This window comes from Salvia splendens, chromosome 7, assembly GCF_004379255.2.
Source record: "Salvia splendens isolate huo1 chromosome 7, SspV2, whole genome shotgun sequence".
Classification (NCBI taxonomy): Eukaryota; Viridiplantae; Streptophyta; class Magnoliopsida; order Lamiales; family Lamiaceae; genus Salvia; species Salvia splendens.
Window position 1 is genome coordinate 259910 of NC_056038.1, and position 17988 is coordinate 277897.

Below are 17988 nucleotides of genomic sequence, written 5' to 3' on the forward strand. Positions count from 1 at the left end.
AATTAATAAACACACACACACACACACACACGTCTGATGAACCTTTTTTTGATTTGTTGGGCTTCTTTATTCAGTAAAATCAAGAAATACCCAGATTGTCTTTTTTCTTTTCCTTCTCCATTTTCTCCGATTCTTTATTACTTTTAGGCTTGTTTTGTCTATTTCATTTGTATTGAGATATGGGCTTAGTATCTTGTGTATATTTATAGGAGTGAGTGAGAGAGATACTCCATAAGAGAAGGGTCATTTTCTTTTGTTATCTTTTAGCTCTCACATTATTAAAGATTGGATTTTGTGGTATTGTGAAAGCACTTGAATTGGAATGGAACTCAATTCAAGAAACGTCAACAAGTTGAAGAAAATATGTGTCTTCTGTGGGAGTAATCCAGGCCACAGACAAGTCTTCAGTGATGCAGCTATTGACTTGGGAAATGAACTGGTATGTCTGTGTGTGTGTTTCTGTTTGTTCTTACCTGTTTTTATTGCAATTATAAAGTCAATCTTGGATTGAAACCTTAATCATGGTTGACAAAAAGTATTGACTTTGAGTGTTTTTTTAAGGATTGAGCTGTGTGTGGGTTCATGAATCATGATGTTACATGTGAACAGTTCTTGATTATGTTATTTTGTTGTTGTTTATATATGGGATTTTGATTATGCAAAATATGGATTATTGTGTGTAAAAATGTGATTGTGAATGCAGGTGAAGAGGAAAATAAACTTGGTTTATGGAGGTGGGAGTGTAGGGCTAATGGGACTATTGTCACAGAGAGTTTATGATGGTGGTTGCCATGTTCTTGGGTAAGGGTTTTAGATGAATGATTTTCTTGGCCCGAAATCCGGGTTTACAGGCTTATTACTTAGCCTAATTTGACTGCATTTGTTGCTTGAATGTGCAGAGTTATCCCTAAAGCGCTTGTTCCTGTTGAGGTATGTGTTCAAGATTTTGCAGCTTCTATTCACCATCTTTGAGTTTCATCTGCATTCGTAGCTACTCGTATTACTAAATGAATCGACACATTTGTCCCTTAATCGCCTTGATGAAGTTGATGTCTTCTCGAGTTGGGCCTCAAGTCTTGGTTGAGTTTTGTCTGCATTTGTAGTTAGTTGTATTACTAAGTGCCTTGAGGAAGTTGGTGTCCTCTTGAATTGGGACGATGTTTGAATCTCTATCTTGGTTTCGTATCTGTGGTTAGCTCAAATTTAGTTGGATTTTGGTGCCATCTTTGATAATGCTGGTGAAGTAGTTATAATCTCAAATAAGTCTGGCACTCGACAGATATCAGGAGAGACTGTTGGGGAAGTGAGGATCGTTTCTGACATGCACGAAAGGAAGGCTGATATGGCTCGTGAGGCTGAAGCGTTTATCGCTCTTCCTGGTATAAAACTGAAGCTTTGTTTCGTTTTGATTCTTAGTTTTGTACTTGCTGAGCAGCGTATTCTGTTTGCTTGAACTTCTTAGGAGGATATGGAACGATGGAGGAGTTACTCGAGATGATAACTTGGGCACAGCTTGGGATCCATAAAAAGCCGGTGATGCATCTTTTTCCTCGTCTTGTGGGACTATATACATGTTTCCAGTTATTTACTTTTGATACGGACTACAGGTTGGCTTGCTCAACGTTGATGGCTACTACGACCCTTTGCTTGCGTTATTCGATAAAGGTGTTGAAGAAGGCTTCATAAAACAAGCTGCAAGGCACATAGTTCTTTCAGCTCCTACTGCTGAAGAGCTGCTAACAAAAATGGAGGTAATGTCTCACGAGCGACTGTAGCTTGTGAATAACCCGTGTAAGGCAGTAAATGGATCTCGTATTTGTGTTCAAATTGTAGCAAGTAACAGGATAGACTAATATCATCACCACAGACAGATTGTTCTTGAATAGTAGTACTTAGTAGTATAATGTTTTGTTGAACAAGTTGGTACGATTTTGAATTTGCAGCAGCACGCCCCTTTTGATGACCACGTTGCGCCTCATGAAAGCTGGCAGATGGAGCAACTGGGGAACTACCCAACGGAGAGTGAGACGTGAGGGGGAGTTCCTTTTTGTGGTAGGCCTATCGACTCGATAGAAACCTGATGTGATTAATTCTTGTTGCATAGTGTGTTTAGAGTTTGTGTGGGAAGGGGCCACCATAAAGTTCAACTTCCCATCACACTTATTGCTTCTGTTTAGGCTTCATTTTTACTGTTGTTTTCTTTACAGTGCTGAAATGCACAATGTCGATTCAAACTTGGATGCTTCGAAACTACTCCTTCATTTTATTCTTAACTGACTATATATACCAATATAGTCAACCTAAGACTGCAAGCTAGATTAATATGGCAACAACTTTAATATTTTGTCCAGGTAAATGCCAGAGAAGCTTCAATGGATGGGAATAAGGGAAGAAAAAAAATTATTCAAAGCAATAGAACAGAACACCAAATTAATTATTTTTTCACCCTATAGTGGACAAGCCTAAGCCTTATCTTTGAATTCCATTACGTAAAACACATTAATATCACGAATTACTGTATACGTTGAGCAACAATCAAGAAATGGCAGTAGTAATAAGTTGAGCAAAAACTACGAAAGAGCAACACTAACATGTTGAGCAACATATAATGAAGATGATATAAAAGTAAAATCAAGTAGTATTAAACCAAAAAATTGAAAAAAAATCAATTTTTTTGTTATTTAATTAATTTATGGCTGGCCATAATGTGGCCGCATAGCATTATTCTATTCGAGTTAATGAATAGGAAGGAAAGAGAAAAATAGTTGCAATCATTACAAAAGAAGACAACAAGATGATGCACACCTGAAAACCTTTTCAAATATGCTTTCTACAATGTGAAAAAATTAAAAGAAGGAAGAACTAAAAATAGGTAACATACATAATTAAAAAAGATTTATGAAAAATATTATTGTATGCCCAAGACCAAAAAGGTATTATTCTTGTGTATTAGTCAATACAGTTTAAATTCTCTATAAGATGTTTTAATAATAATAAATAATAACAGAATCCTTGAAAAAGTTGGAAATTGAATATTGAAAACTAAAGGATTATGATTTAAAGGTCTAAAATGTTCTATCATATGGTTTTAATACACTGCACTAATGTTACTACTAACATTTAATAGAACATGTTTTCATAATGCAAATTCTGTTGATTCAATTAGCACTGACATTTATGTATTGAAGTTCAGAGATTAATATAGATAAAAAAAACTTCAGGTAATTTCTAGTATAAATCAGAATATCAAGCTGAAGCAATAACAGCTTTGGAAAGATGATAAATTCAGTTTCCAAAGAAGAGATAGCAGTATAATTACTTTCCACAACAACAATAACACGATTTTCACCGGTAATAAAATTACATTTCATATTTAACTAAACTATATTACTTAATGCATTACATTAGTGGCCTACATATGTAAAGGGTATTTATAGGGGAGCCGCGGCTCCCGTGCAGCGCGTGGCTCGGCCGTGGCTCCCTATTACGAGAGCCACGCAGGGCCGCGGTGGGCGGGGGAGGGGGGGCATGGGAGAGCCACGACGGCGGCTCGGCCGCGGCTCACCCATTTTCAAATTATTTTTTTAATATTTTTTGAATTTTTTTTATAAATACCTCATTCCACACTTTTTACCTCACAAACATTTTACACAATTCTCTACAATTTTTAATAATTTTTCAAATTTTTTTATAATTATTATAGTCTGATAATTTTTAATTAAATTAAAATATACAAAAAATGAAAAAAAAATAATTAATTTGGTGGCTTAGGCTTGTCCACTATAGGGTGAACAAGTATTTTTGTGGCCGGACCAAGTTTCTTAGCCTTGGTCAAATTTTGTGGCTTTGGCAAGGCCACAGGCTTAACTACTGGAGACACCCTTAGTCATAAATAATTGTATTATTATTTATACTGTTAGAAGATCACCCGGGATCATTAGAAGATCACACGGGATCACCACAAATCAAGGGAGATTATTTGGAAGAATATTGGACCATAAATAGAACATAGCAATAATGTTACTTTAGGTTTACCTTATTTGTAAATATCATAGCCTATATAACCTTGTATGATATGTGTTCATTACACGATAAATAAGAATACCTTTTCCCCTATTGAGTTTCAACATGGCATCAGAGCAAGTTGTCGAACTTGGCTCGGAGAAGTCTCATCATAGCCGATAATACCTTTCCCCTCTTTGGCCGAAATCAAGCCACCCGAAATACCTTTCCCGACCTTTTTTCCTACCAGAATCGAGCCATCCGAAATCCCAACCTACACCAAACATGTCAGACACAGAAGATACAAAGAATGTGGATACGAAAGATACAGATCAGACCGTGAATCTCAGAAACAGTAAGAGTATCACGGTACCATTCAAGTTGAATGGTAGGAACTACCCGCTATGGGCACGGCTAATCAAAGTGAAGATTGGAGGCAGGGGTGCATACTCATACATCAAGAACGATCCCCCAGAATTGGGGAGCAAAGGATATGACGAATGGGAAGAGAACGACCTCGTGGTGTTCTCGTGGATTGTCGATAACATTGAAAATGACATAATTGCGGACTTCGCACACCATCAGACGGCGAAAGCCTTGTGGGACAACCTCGCCGTGACGTTCATCCAAGCCCCTTGGCCTAGCGGTAAAGGGTGCTGGATACCGCCTCCATCCTGGAGGTCACGAGTTCGAACCCTGGGTGGCGTAATTTGTCTTTCCTCCTTGTTATAGGAGTTAATTTGTAATTTCCTCCTTCATATATATGATATAAATATATGAAGTTAATTTAAAAAAAAAAAAAAAACCTCGCCGTGACGTTCGAAACCAAAGCCGACCGATATGTCATCTGTGACCTGGAAGAGAAGGCAATTAACATCAAACAAGGTAGTATGGATCTTGAAACATACTACAGAAAGATCCACGTATTGTGGATTAATATAGACCGAATTCAGAAACAACCAATCAGCTGCTGTGACAAGGGAATCGAGCAATTCAGAAACTACTCAAACTCCAAGAGACTCATCAAGTTCCTGATCGGACTGAACCAAGAATACGACTCAATCCGTAGGGAAATTTTGAAGGAGGAACCGACGCCATCAGTGGAGGCGACGTATGGGTGGGTGAAGACGGAGGTGGCTCGATGGAGAATCATGCCACCGACGTCGCCCTCACCCACCGACGAAGCCAACGGCGGGGCCGAATCGTCATTTGGCGGAATCGGACAATGGCTTATCACACAGAACCAACGACCGTCGCATCGGAGTAACCCGGCACCGTCACGACCCTCGGCCACCAGCCGGCCGGGAAACAGGGTCGACACCTCAAAACTCTGGTGCTCCCATTGCGGAAGATAGAAGCATACTTGGGAGAATTGCTTCAAACGGATCGGATATCCGGAGTGGTGGGAGGAACGACAGAAGGTAAAGGGTGAACGGAGAAGGAGTCCCACGGCGAATGGAGGCCGGGAATCATGGGGAATCGACTGGAGCCGGAACCGGGATGCGACAAGAGTCTCCATCGGCCGGCGGCAACGTGAGGGTGCCGGAAATCTCGCGGAATGGACGGAAATTGGTGGAGGCGCCGTCAAATGAGGTAAAGGGTTTGGATTATATCCAAACCCTAAATTCAACTATGCTAAATACAAGTCCCCCCCCTCAAGCTTGAAAATTATAAAACAAAACCCCCTCCATATTTACATAGACCCCCAGATTTCTGGAAATATAAGAAAGGACCCCCATTTGCTGAAAAATCCGAAAATTACCCCAATTTTGTGTTGAAAAATACTTTTTCACCCTTACGAGATATTTTCGCTGCATTTCATGTTTATGACATCACCGAAAAGAAATCGGCAGGTTGGATATTTGATTGTGGGACAACCGACACAATGACTCCAGATAAAAATGATTTTATTGATTATAGTGAAGATACAGATAAATCGTATATTCGAACTGCGAATGGGGAATTAGAATTAATCACTTTTGTGGGTTCTGGCACGATTGAAATATCACCCACACTCCGGCTTAAGAATTGTCTTTATTTTCCCACACTGTCTCAAAGATTGATGTCTATAAGTCAAGTGACGAAGGAGTTGAATTGCACTCTACTAATGCATCCTTATTTTTGCATTCTGCAGGATATTCAGACGAGGAGGATTCTTGGGCGTGGCACTGAGAAGCAGGGGCTCTATTAAGTGGACGAGATAGCTCAACATGGGAGTGCGATGCTGGCTCACGGATCCATGAAACATGAAACTTGGCTCTGACGCCGAAGACTAGGACACCCATCTCCTGGTTACTTTAAATTACTTTACCCGAACATTTCTATTTCTTCTGATTTTTCTTGTGAGACTTGTGTTTTGGCCAAGAGCCACACACAGAACTTTAAACCTACAAACACTCGTATGCAATCTATATTTTCTCTAGTACACTCTGATGTTTGGGGCCCAGCGCCTTTTGTTGGTGGGAACAGTTTTCGATATTTTGTGATTTTTGTGGATGAGTGTACTAGGATGACATGGATTTATTTTTTGAAACACAAATCAGAAGTCTTTGATAGGTTTGCATCATTTTTCAAACTAATTCAGACACAATTCCACACCACCATAAAAACCCTTAGATTAGACAATGGAAGGGAATTTGTTAACAGTTCAATGACCCAGTTTTGTAAAGATAATGGGGTCGTTCACCAAACTTCTTGGGCCTATACATCCGAACAGAATGAGGTAGCGGAAAGGAAAAACAGAATAATTCTCGAAATGACCCGAGCCCTTATGATTGAATTCAAAGTCCCAAAACCTTTTTGGCCCGAAGCCGTCGCTACATCCATCTACCTTATCAATCGTCTCCCGACCAAAATCCTGAAAATGAAAACCCCACTCGATATCCTATCTAAACAAGCCAAAATCCCAGACTACCTCAGCCTCTCCCCTAAAGTCTTTGGATGTACCGTCTACGCCCACATCCCTAAACATGAAAGAACGAAACTCTCCCCATGCACAATAAAACGTGTCTTTGTAGGGTATGAGGTGAACCAAAAGGGGTACAGATGCTACGATCCCAACACCAAAAAAATCATTACCACCATGAACTGCAACTTCTTGGAAACCGAGTTTTTCTACCACACCCACCTTAGTAGTCAGGGGGAGTGATCCAGATAGTACCATACACTATCTAAGTTGGGTTGTGCCAGTTCCAAGCTCCTCGATTGAGGAACCAACAGATCCAGTTGTCACTTCCGCCGAGCCGATCTTACCACAAGAGCCTCCTCAACCACGCCCCAGCGATCCTTCTCCGACGATACCCGAGGTAATATCTGACCCGAGTACAATTGAGATTCAAGTTTCAACTGACCTTCCTGAAACAGAGGCTCAAGACAATACAATTGATGGAGACACAGGAAGATTTGTTCTCCCTTGTCGGGGTACAAGGGGAGTTCCACCGAAACGATATTCCCCAGAGAAGATTGAAAAAAAGAGCCGCTATGCCGTGGTGAACTTCGTGCAAGGGAATCTAACCAAAATGGCTCGGGCATTTGAGGTTGCGCTGTATGAAGAAGAAGAAATCCCACAGACGGTCGAAGAGGCAATGAAACATAAACGGTGGAAGGACGCAATGATGGTGGAAATGAAGGCGTTGATGAAGAACAGTACATGGGTACGGAGCAAGCTACCCGATGGAGCAAAAACAATTGGATGCAGATGGGTATTCACGATAAAGAGGAAACCGGATGGCACCATCGACAGATACAAAGCCCGCCTCGTGGCAAAAAGATATACCCAGACTTTTCAAGCTGAAAACAAATATTTTTTAAATAATTTCGCCTGCCACATGGCGGGAAGTCACAAATTTGGCAATTATTTAGTATCCTTAATTCAAATTACAGATTTTAATTTTTCTCACTATTCAATTAATGACAGATCTTCACATAATCATGTTTACAATCTCTTTTGTATAATCCACTTTCTAGACTTATGTTTCATTAATAAATCACATAATCAAAGTTTACAATCTCTTTTGTATAATCCACTTTCTAGACTTACGTTTCATTAATTTATTAATCCATATTTCTTTATATTTTATAAAATCCTCTCCAAATTTGACCCTCCAATTGTGGGAAAGGGGGAAGTAAGTATGCGCCACCAATTTCTACCACAATTTGGCCTCGAATCTCACCAGCCAAGCAAATAAGAGCAAAAATAGAATTCCAATCAAATATAAACAATTACTACTACATTTCTGCAAAACCAATTCAAATTGAGTGGTTTATACTTTCAAGAAAAGCCTCCTCAATTTCATCCCAAATTGGAGGCTTTTCTTGCTCTAGAAATTCGAATTTGTATGCAAAATCTCTCTTTTGAGAAAAAGATTCGATTTTGATTGAAACCCAAGTTTGATTTCATGGCGAGTGTTTGAATTGTGAAGGGCATCGATCGTTTCTCCGATTCTTGCTGTAAATATTGATGAATCTTGATTTCAGCGTAGAAAACTGGCTTGTGAACATAGATTTTGTTCCCAGGCCTTTGATTCTGCCTGTTGGTAACAAGTCGTTTTGCTTCTCTATTCCAAGAGATAGATGGGATAAGGAGTTTTATAAATTGAAGGCTGGATAATAATCTCTTTTTTGATTTTGGTTGGAAATTGGGATCTTTGGGATTGAATTGTTGAGATTAGGTTTTGAAGATGATGAATTCTTCAAGGGGTTCTACTCTGTCATCCAATGTGACTGGATTTGCAGGAGCAGCTTCTGCTCACAGAGAGGCCAAGTATATGGATACAGTTCCTGTGTATGTAAAGGAACTGATTGCTGGTGGGGCAGCTGGTGGATTTGCTAAGACTGCCGTTGCCCCGTTGGAACGAACTAAAATCATTTTGCAGGTGGTGAAATGTTTGTTGCTGCTGATTTAATTGGTTGAATGTTTGGTTGTGCATATTGAATTGTGAAGGCATGATTTAGTAAGAGGTGTTTTTATGTGGATTTTGATGTTATAATCTTATAATCGTGTAGTTGGTTTTGGTTAATGTCTGTTTCTATTGTTGGGATGGTTTTTTGCCATTCATAAGGATTGAATGATCATTGCAATGAACAGTTGATGCAATGCCTTGAAAATTGCATGGTGAACTGGAATTTTTGTATGGTTGATAGCAAGTTTCATATGACTGCATTATCTAATTGTTAGTAATTCAACATCGAGCATTTGGGGCAGTTTATCAAATTATTGCTACTCATTCAAGGTTTCTAAATGTACTTAAAAGTGTTTGGGTGTCATGAGTTGATCCCTCTTTGGCTGTTCGTTTCTTGCTTGTTGCAGTTGCTCGATGCCACCACCATCTCTGCGTCTCTTGCATTCTAGTCTTTTTTTTTTCTGGTCACTAGGTCTAATAATCTCAAAGTATGATTGTTTTCAAGATAGAGTTCATTGCATTATGATAGGAAGCTACCATATCTAATTTCATATTCACATTAGAAAACAGATATGTTGCTCGAACTTTTACTCATTTCTAATTCTGTTCCTCATTGCTCTTCTAGACTAGAACACAAGGTTTTCATTCGCTAGGGGTTTACCCAACACTGAAGAGGCTACTGAAGCACGAAGGTGTAGCAGGATTTTACAAGTAAGCTTTTCAAACCATTAATTTTGAGTCGTTGTCTGTTTATCATCACTGGATTATCCGTTTGGCTTATTATTCTTCGTTCTTTTTCCGTTTTCTCGTGATCCAGAGGGAATGGAGCAAGTGTACTTAGGATTGTACCCTATGCAGCATTACATTTCATGGCCTACGAGCAGTATCGTTCACGAATATTGGATAACTACTCGGCCTTGGGAACGGGGCCCGTTGTGGATCTTTTAGCAGGCTCGGCTGCTGGTGGTACTGCAGTTTTATGCACTTATCCCCTAGATTTGGCTCGCACCAAACTTGCGTACCAGGTATGCATTTGAATTTCACTTTTTAGAATTTATGTTCAAGATTCAACAATAAATCATTGAAATGTGTAGTAGTTCAACTTTAAGCAGATGCACACATAAATACATAAATTTTCTGCCTCTTATATTATTTGTGGTTGAATCATCGTTTGCTATCCCTATTTTTTAGGTTGTAGACACAAGAGGAAATTTGCAGCACGGAACGAGGCACTTTAATGCAAGTCCTTCTTACACTGGAATTGGAGATGTATTCAAGAGAGTCTACACAGAAGGGGGAGTCCATGGTCTCTACCGAGGCATAGGTAAACGTTGAATTTGATTGCTCTACTTGATCTTATAATATTTCATTGTCATTGTGAATTGTTTAGAGTCGTGTATGTAATCCATGTGTTATAGTTCTTCCTGAAGTCCAAAGCATTACTTCGTGCAGGTCCCACACTTATAGGTATTCTTCCATATGCTGGCCTGAAATTTTACATCTACGAGGAGCTCAAAAGGCACGTCCCTCAAGAACACCAGAAGACAATTGTAATGCGGCTATCTTGTGGAGCCATAGCTGGTGTCCTTGGACAAACTTTGACGTACCCGTTAGATGTTGTAAGGAGGCAGATGCAGGTATTGCACCATCCATTATTTCTCTTGAGGGCGTTTACTTTGATCGATATTTTAGATAAATAAAAATAGCATCGGCTGAACAGCCACATACTTTGATGGATTGAGCATTTTAAAACTTGTTTAATCGACTAACCCTTCAAATACTCGATCACATTTATTATGAATCCAACCCACGACCCAAAGTGGCATTATCTTTGATCACTTATACTTGTTACTTACAAAATATTGATGGAGATTATCTGCCCGATGTCCTTAGACTGCTAATCCCGAGTCATTCCAGGTCGAGCATCTGCAGCCTTCATCGCGAGGTGGTCACGTGTATAAGAGCACGTGGGAGGGGCTCGCTTCCATTGTCCGTAATCACGGTTGGAGACAGTTGTTCGCTGGCCTAAGCATCAATTACATCAAGGTAACTTGTGATCTTGAGTTCTTTCACAACAAGACAGACCAGCCCCAGTAGACACAAATCTTGATATTCACAATTTTGATCAGTACTGGTTTCTAACTTATCGAACACGAGCCATAAGTCTTGTAGCTTAGTAGTGTTTGCCACGTTTCTATTGCCTAAACAATAATTACATCAAGGTAAATGATCACGAGTTCTTAGACTAGTCCTGATAGTCATAAATCTTGAGAGGTTGCTAACCTATCGAACACGAGCCATATGTCCCATTGCTTAGTAGTATTTGTCGCGTTTCTATGCCCCATACCCCCCACCCAACTTTATCAGACACGAAGAAACGAGCTAGTTTCCTCTGCTAAGATCTTGCTGGTTGATCCTTTCCTGCAGGTTGTACCGTCTGTTGCTATTGGTTTCACAGTTTACGATGCGATGAAGATTCAGTTGCAGATTCCTCCTCGTCAGAAATCGAGCGCGGCTGCATCTGCATAAGCTTGCTCTACCTCATTTACTAGCTAGCGTAAAACAGATGATGTGCAGCTCCGTTGAAGTTTGAACTCATCATATTCGATTATTAATTAAATCTTTGGTTCCAAATGTATCCATCTGGAAATCTTTTTATTTTATTTTATTTTATTTTATTTTATTTTATTTTTAATCTCATCTTATATACTTGGAGTATATTATAATTGATCAACTAGTGAAGCCAAGCGTACCATTCCGTGATTCCATCTGCAGAAGAGAAAAAGCAGAGACAACAATCGTGAAAAATGCATAGATGAAGCAAAGACAACAGAGATTCAATAGCCAAATAAAGAAGATACAATTGATTGAAATTCCATCAAGAATACACAGCAGTACGATTAACCCTTGGCCTCCGACTAAACTAATGTAAGAACAAGAACATTAAGAATCAAATCAAACATTTGGCCTCCGACTAAACTAATGTAAGAACAAGAACATATACGAATCAAATCAAACATGATGATGCACGAAGGCGTGTGTACTAGTAGGCCAAGGCAACAAGAAATCCAATCAGAACTGTTATATGCTTACACCTAAAGGAATCCTAACTGGTCTACAATGTCTTGTAAATCCTCACCCCAATCCGATGTGTTAGCTACCAACTCTTCAACCTCTATATCCGACAAGCGATCAACTGGAAGAACTTCTTCTGCCTCGTCCCCAACAATAAGGTCATCACTCAGGAACTCCTCCCACATATTGGTCATGTCATTCACGTTGGTGTAACCAGTCAAGGGGTCTGGGTCTGGGTCTGTCTCAGTCGAGAAGCCCTTCACATCCGTGCTTGATCCATCCTCCATCGCAGAAGAGATAAGACTCTCCACCTTCAGTTGAATGCCTGCAAGCTCTTCCTGCTCGTCCCTTGCATAATTCAGACTACTTCCCGTGGAAACAGTCGCAACTTCCAGCAGATTCTCGACACTAGGACTCATACTTATTCTCCTCTTCTGGCCTATCTCAATGTTCTTCTTGCTATTCCCATATTTGTCCACGAAAGCCGGGCTCTTGAAAGCTTTAGCAAGAAAGGTCAGCATTTGCTGCTGTTTCTTCTCTGTATTTTGAAGCCTTTCTTCCATTGCCATGACTAGCTGCCTTGAGCTCAGCTGCTGTTGCTTGAGCTTCACAATCTCCGACATTAAAATATTCCTGTCTCGCCTCAACCTATCGAGCTCTTCATCAGTTCCATACTGCCCTAACTCCACACAAGTTCCCCCGGCTTGTTGAGCCACAACGCCTTGCATCACATTCCTCCTCCTTCTGATGGTCTTCAAGAGATGCTTCTGCCCTCCCAGAAACCCCTCATTAGCAAATTCCCATCTATCGGGATCGACTTTTCTAAAACCCTGCATATACCCACATTTTAGTTCAACACTTAGAACTCATGTCAACTAAAGGTGATTGCCTAGGAACAGTGCAAACAACCAACAGCCGTCTCTTCCAGAAACAGCCAACATGCCAGAACCACCATTACTGCAATCAGAGGAGCTCATCAGGATTTGTGCTATGCATCAAAATCGCAAGTTCACGCATTGATAAACAAGCCAATTTAGATGTTACTATGCAATACAAAAGTAACAATTACACACACAACATAACTCTTCCATTGCCTATTTTTGTATCTGTCATCATAGAGTATTCATTTCACAGAATTTGACATCTAATTGTAAACAGATTAGTATTCATTAACTATTCAATACATACCAGCCAACACATTTCTGCAAATTTCAATTAAAATCAAAACCAATCAATTTCCCCAAAATGCGAAATCAACAAGCCCTAAAACTTAAACTCACATAGAATTAAAAATTGGGATGATTAGAGAGACTTACATATGTGTTAAGCTGGCGGACGAAGCTGGAGAAATTGCTGTGCTTGAAGTATTTAGGAAGCAGATGAGTGGAGAATTTGTGATAATCCCACACAATGAAGCTGTTTTTGGCCTTACTCCACGAAATGACGGCATCAGTAGAAGGATCCTCCACCATTTCATAAGTCTTGGTCAGGAAAGGAGGAGGCCCCACCTCGTGCAGCCCCTCCATCGGCTGCGGAGAAGAGGATGAAGAAGACGATGAAATCCCGGTGGCGGCGGTGCTCTCATCCTCCACCTTCACCTTCACACCTTCCATTCACCAAAAATTGATCTCTTCAAAAAGTAGATCAGTCTTTATATACGGTTGAAATCAGAAGGTTCTAGAGATTGCCAACTGGAAATATTTATTTTTTGTAATTTTTTAATGAACCTTTTTAATATTTTATTCAAATAGTTGTAATTGTAGCAAAATATCTGGCGCAACAGTAATTATCTGCAGACTTCTCGAGATTTATAGAAATATTAAGAAAATTCTTCAGATTAATGGATGGATTGTTTAAAATGAATGGTGACTTTACAAATTAGAATATAGGAGTAATTAATTTGATGAAACAAGTTTATTATACTTCTAAATATACTTTAATTTACGCAGATGTTTGTTTTACATTTTCCTTTCTAATAAAACACATGGAATAAGTATGGAGATGAGTACAATTTATAGTACTTGCTATTAAGTACTGAAATACACTCAAATTTTTAATGATAAAAGATTATTTGGTTAATAGGAAAAGTTAGAGATAATGTAATTCCATTAAATGTGTGTGTGTGTGTGTGTGTTTTTATATATAATTATATTTTGAGTATCATATAGGTAGTAGTATCTATGGCCCATTCATTCAATTAATGGCTATTGGGCCAAGACTGAATTTTGTCTAAATACTATATTTAATTGGGCCTCAGGAATTATGTGATTCTTTTATATAATACGGGTACTATTCGTAGATTACAATTTACAACACAACGTTACACAAATTTTAGTAATTTAGTAATACGGGTGTAATTCATAAATCATGTCCAGGATGTAGCACATTTCGGCATACACATAAATTTTACTAGTAATTTGGAAGAATTTCAATTCCTTGTAAAATTCTGATAAATTTAATAGTACTATATTCGTATAACAAATTTTGTGAACTACCCAATTCTAAAACATGGTATGAACCAACCAATAATAACTGACTGTCACACAGCATCATTAAAAGGAGTACTATATACCGTTGCAATAAGTAAGTTGCAATTTAATTACGAACAATGTTGCTTTCGCTGATGTAACCCGTGTCTCATTTGGGGCCCACATATCAATGTCGTTAAATTGTGTTATTACTGTCTAATTCATAATTTAATCCTACACAATTTTCACAAACTAAAGTCAAGTTCGATTTAAAAGCAATTGATTCCGCAATTTAAAGTATTTGATTAAGTTAAACCTAAAATTCCGAAATTGATCTAGCCATGACAAAAAATCGTGTGCTCACATATTATTTTCCTTATAAAATTTATGAATGGACTAAATTATCCCTAATATTTTCATTTAAATTTTGAGGGAAAAAATTAGAATTGGAGTGAAAATATTATAAGGATAGGAGTTTGGCCAATTCGTAACTTTTATGAGGAAAAGGAAGAGAAAAACTCGACTTAATCTGAAAAATTCGCATGCCTCAATCTCTGAAAGGTCAGCAAATTAATTTAATCCCAAATTCCTAAAGATCAACAAATTTAATCTCTCTTTTTTTCCCAAACCTCTCAATTGGTAAATGTATTAATAAAAAAGAGAATGAATATTGATCTCAAATCTTAATGAATTACTACTTAATTATAGCATAAATTATTGATAATTGTATGACGATGAATAACACCTCCCTCCCCCACCTCATAAATAAATACGTAATGAATGAATAAATTAACCCCACACACCATTTCTCCTCACCTCACTCACTTCTCCAAACCAAACTCGATCCCTCCTATGCAGAGCCTCCAAGCGGATGACGTCGGCGTCCGCCTCGAGCTGGCCCCGACCGCCGCCATCGACGTGGCCGAGCCCGCCGAGACGCGCATCCGTCGCCTCGCCGCCGAGAATCCGGTCATCATCTTCGCGCGCTCCGCCTGCTGCATGTGCCACGTCATGAAGCGCCTCCTCTCCGCCGTCGGCGTCCACCCCACCGTCATCGAGCTCGACGAACACGAGATCGCGGCTCCGGCGCTCTACATCGGCGGCGCGTGCGTCGGCGGGGTCGAGAGCGTGGTGGCGCTCCACTTGAATAATAGCCTCGTGCCAAAGCTTGTTGAAGTCGGTGTTGTGAGTCACGGAATTTTTATTACTACCTAATTACTTACAAACTATATATATCTATCTATCTATCTATCTATATAGGAGTATTGTAATTCTAGTGCTATTTTAATGTAATAAAACTATTAGGTGAAGAAATACTATAATTAGCTTTCTAGTATTCATATGATGAGTTTAATTCTAGACATCGATCTTTGTTATCGTATCATCGGATGTCTCTGAAGCCCTCCTTACCATTATATGCTTGTGAAATGTGGTGTTTCCTAATTAAGGTGATGTTGTGATTAAGGAAACCATTGTGCTTGATTATGATGTAGAAATAAACATATTTGGCATTTCAATTTTCAATTTCTCCTTGCTCACTCTATTTTTTTTGTAATTATAGAGTTCATTCAGTTTCATTTGCCATTTGGTGACTATTTAATGAGTACGAAAATATTGCAAATGTTATTTGTATATTTTCGTTTTACGGATTAGGTGTGTATAGGCATGCACAAACCGAACCGGCGGTTAACCGCCGGTTCGTAACCCAGAACCAGAACCGGCGGCGGCAGTTCATCGGTTCGGTTCAGGTTCACGATTTTCAGAAACAGGAACCGCTGGTTCAAATAAAAATAAAAAATTTCATAATATCTCATATTTATTTGTTGGGCCTCTGAATTCTAAGAAACCATTCTTGGTTGTTTCTCTTTTATAAAGACATCCTTGAATATTTTATTTTTCACTTTCGATGTATGACAAAATATGTTGATGTATTTTCTTTTATAACTATATGTTTAGATCATTCATTAATCTTTTTCCAATGTAGAAGACAAACTTTCTTTATTTTTACATTTTATTGTTTACTATTTTTATATTTATTTTTGTCATGATTCCTTTTATAAGACAAATTTATAGTTAATAATAGCATCAACTAGAATAGTTTAATTAAATTTGAATGTGGCATGTTGCTCATAATTTGTATATTTATAGAATGTGAACATGTTCAAATAATTGGATTTAAATGTAGGTATGTTACTCATTTTTCTCAATGTATTGATTAAAATGTGCAAAAAAGCAACAATTAATATAATTTGTATAATAATGATAAAAATAGACGATTAAAAAAGAATAAATATTTAAATTTATTGTTTAAGACTTCAAGTCTTTTGTGATTTGTAATTGTTGTAGCCTCATTTAAATTTATGTCAATAAAATTGCAATTTTCTTCGTGATTTTTTTAATTTTATTTACGCATATTCCATAGATAAATAAAGAAGAAAATGCAAAAAAAAAACGAACCGTCGAACCGGCCCGAAACCGATGATTTTTGAACCGTGTGCATGCCTAGGTGTGTATTTAGGTTTTAGATATAGCATGAGTAAAGTAGTACAGTAATAGTACATTATTTCACTAAATATGACCCGTGTTGTTTGGTGTGAATTTGAAAGTGCAAATATGGTAGTAATAAAGAAGTTTGTCTATATTTTTAAAACAAACACAAACAAAACTAACGTTTTCTTGTTATATTTATTGCATGCTGTCTATTTTTGTCCTCGAGTAGTAGTAATTTGGAACTTAATGTATATATGGTATTGTAATTAAAAAACTACAGTTTAATCATTTTGGTCAATATTTTTGAAAATGAATTATTCAATAGATATCCATCAATAATGATTGCAGGCAATTTATAGAGTAGTAAAAATTGGAAAAAATGGTAGAAGCCATAAGATAACACTAAGCCTTCTTATCAACTTTGAAAAGATCAATAACAACTTTCTTTTAAGTTTTGAAATTCTCTAATTGATTAACTCCAAGTAAAATATGCTTGGAAAACCATTTTCGAAGAAGTTTTACTTGTTTTATATGGTAAAATAATCAATTATGCCTTAAAAGATTATGAGTGAGCAATGTTAATTAGACCAATGAAAATCCCAGGAATATATATATATATATATATGGAGTAATACATACATCTCTCTGCATGTATTAGTAAATATAAATATCTGAGACAAATTGGGGTCAGATCAGAGTTGATTCTTAAATGAATTTTAATTAGGGCCGGGAAAATATACTGAAATATCGAAATACCACACTTACCGTACAGAAAAAATACCGAAAATACCGAATTTTCGGTACGGTATCATACCGTACCGACAGTTTTAGGTACGGTAAAGGTATGCATTTTGTATATACCGCGGTATACCGCGTTATACCGCATCATACCGTAATTGCGGTACATACCGCAAATTTACGGTATACCGCAAATACGATATATACCGCAATTGCGGTATATACCGCGGTATACCGAAATCAAGGTACGGTATACCGATAAAAGCGGTACGGTAACGATATCTAAATTTTGGTATACCGACAAAAGCGGTACG

At 38.1% G+C, this 17988-nt stretch overlaps 4 protein-coding genes across 5 annotated transcripts; 3 read left to right on the top strand and 1 right to left on the bottom strand.

The window, feature by feature from the left end:
- LOC121742574 (cytokinin riboside 5'-monophosphate phosphoribohydrolase LOG8-like) lies at positions 1 to 2253 on the top strand. Of its 2 annotated transcripts, none has more exons than XM_042135756.1 (7): positions 1 to 439; positions 704 to 801; positions 900 to 930; positions 1280 to 1379; positions 1463 to 1533; positions 1608 to 1751; positions 1947 to 2253. In XM_042135756.1, the coding sequence occupies exons 1-7, from the start codon at positions 323 to 325 to the stop codon at positions 2031 to 2033; spliced, it is 648 nt and encodes a 215-aa protein (XP_041991690.1). In that variant the 5' UTR covers positions 1 to 322; the 3' UTR covers positions 2034 to 2253. The 2 variants fall into 2 exon arrangements, with proteins under 2 accessions (XP_041991690.1, XP_041991689.1); XM_042135755.1 differs by having other exon boundaries at positions 8 to 439; positions 1944 to 2253.
- Positions 2254 to 8126: 5873 nt separating this feature from the next.
- On the top strand, positions 8127 to 11608 carry LOC121741555 (mitochondrial carrier protein CoAc1-like). The gene is made up of 7 exons (XM_042134385.1): positions 8127 to 8876; positions 9529 to 9614; positions 9721 to 9928; positions 10095 to 10227; positions 10356 to 10540; positions 10821 to 10949; positions 11331 to 11608. The coding sequence occupies exons 1-7, from the start codon at positions 8682 to 8684 to the stop codon at positions 11430 to 11432; spliced, it is 1038 nt and encodes a 345-aa protein (XP_041990319.1). The 5' UTR covers positions 8127 to 8681; the 3' UTR covers positions 11433 to 11608.
- Positions 11609 to 11739: 131 nt separating this feature from the next.
- Positions 11740 to 13591, bottom strand: LOC121741554 (heat shock factor protein HSF30-like). Its single transcript, XM_042134384.1, has 2 exons — positions 13295 to 13591; positions 11740 to 12808 (listed from the first exon to the last, which is right to left on the bottom strand). Exons 1-2 carry the CDS (start codon positions 13589 to 13591, stop codon positions 11999 to 12001), a joined length of 1107 nt encoding a protein of 368 aa, XP_041990318.1. The 3' UTR covers positions 11740 to 11998.
- A 1644-nt stretch (positions 13592 to 15235) lies between these two features.
- Positions 15236 to 15970, top strand: LOC121740859 (glutaredoxin-C6-like). The gene has a single exon (XM_042133492.1). It carries the CDS (start codon positions 15299 to 15301, stop codon positions 15659 to 15661), a length of 363 nt encoding a protein of 120 aa, XP_041989426.1. The 5' UTR covers positions 15236 to 15298; the 3' UTR covers positions 15662 to 15970.
- The last annotated feature ends 2018 nt before the right edge of the window (positions 15971 to 17988 follow it).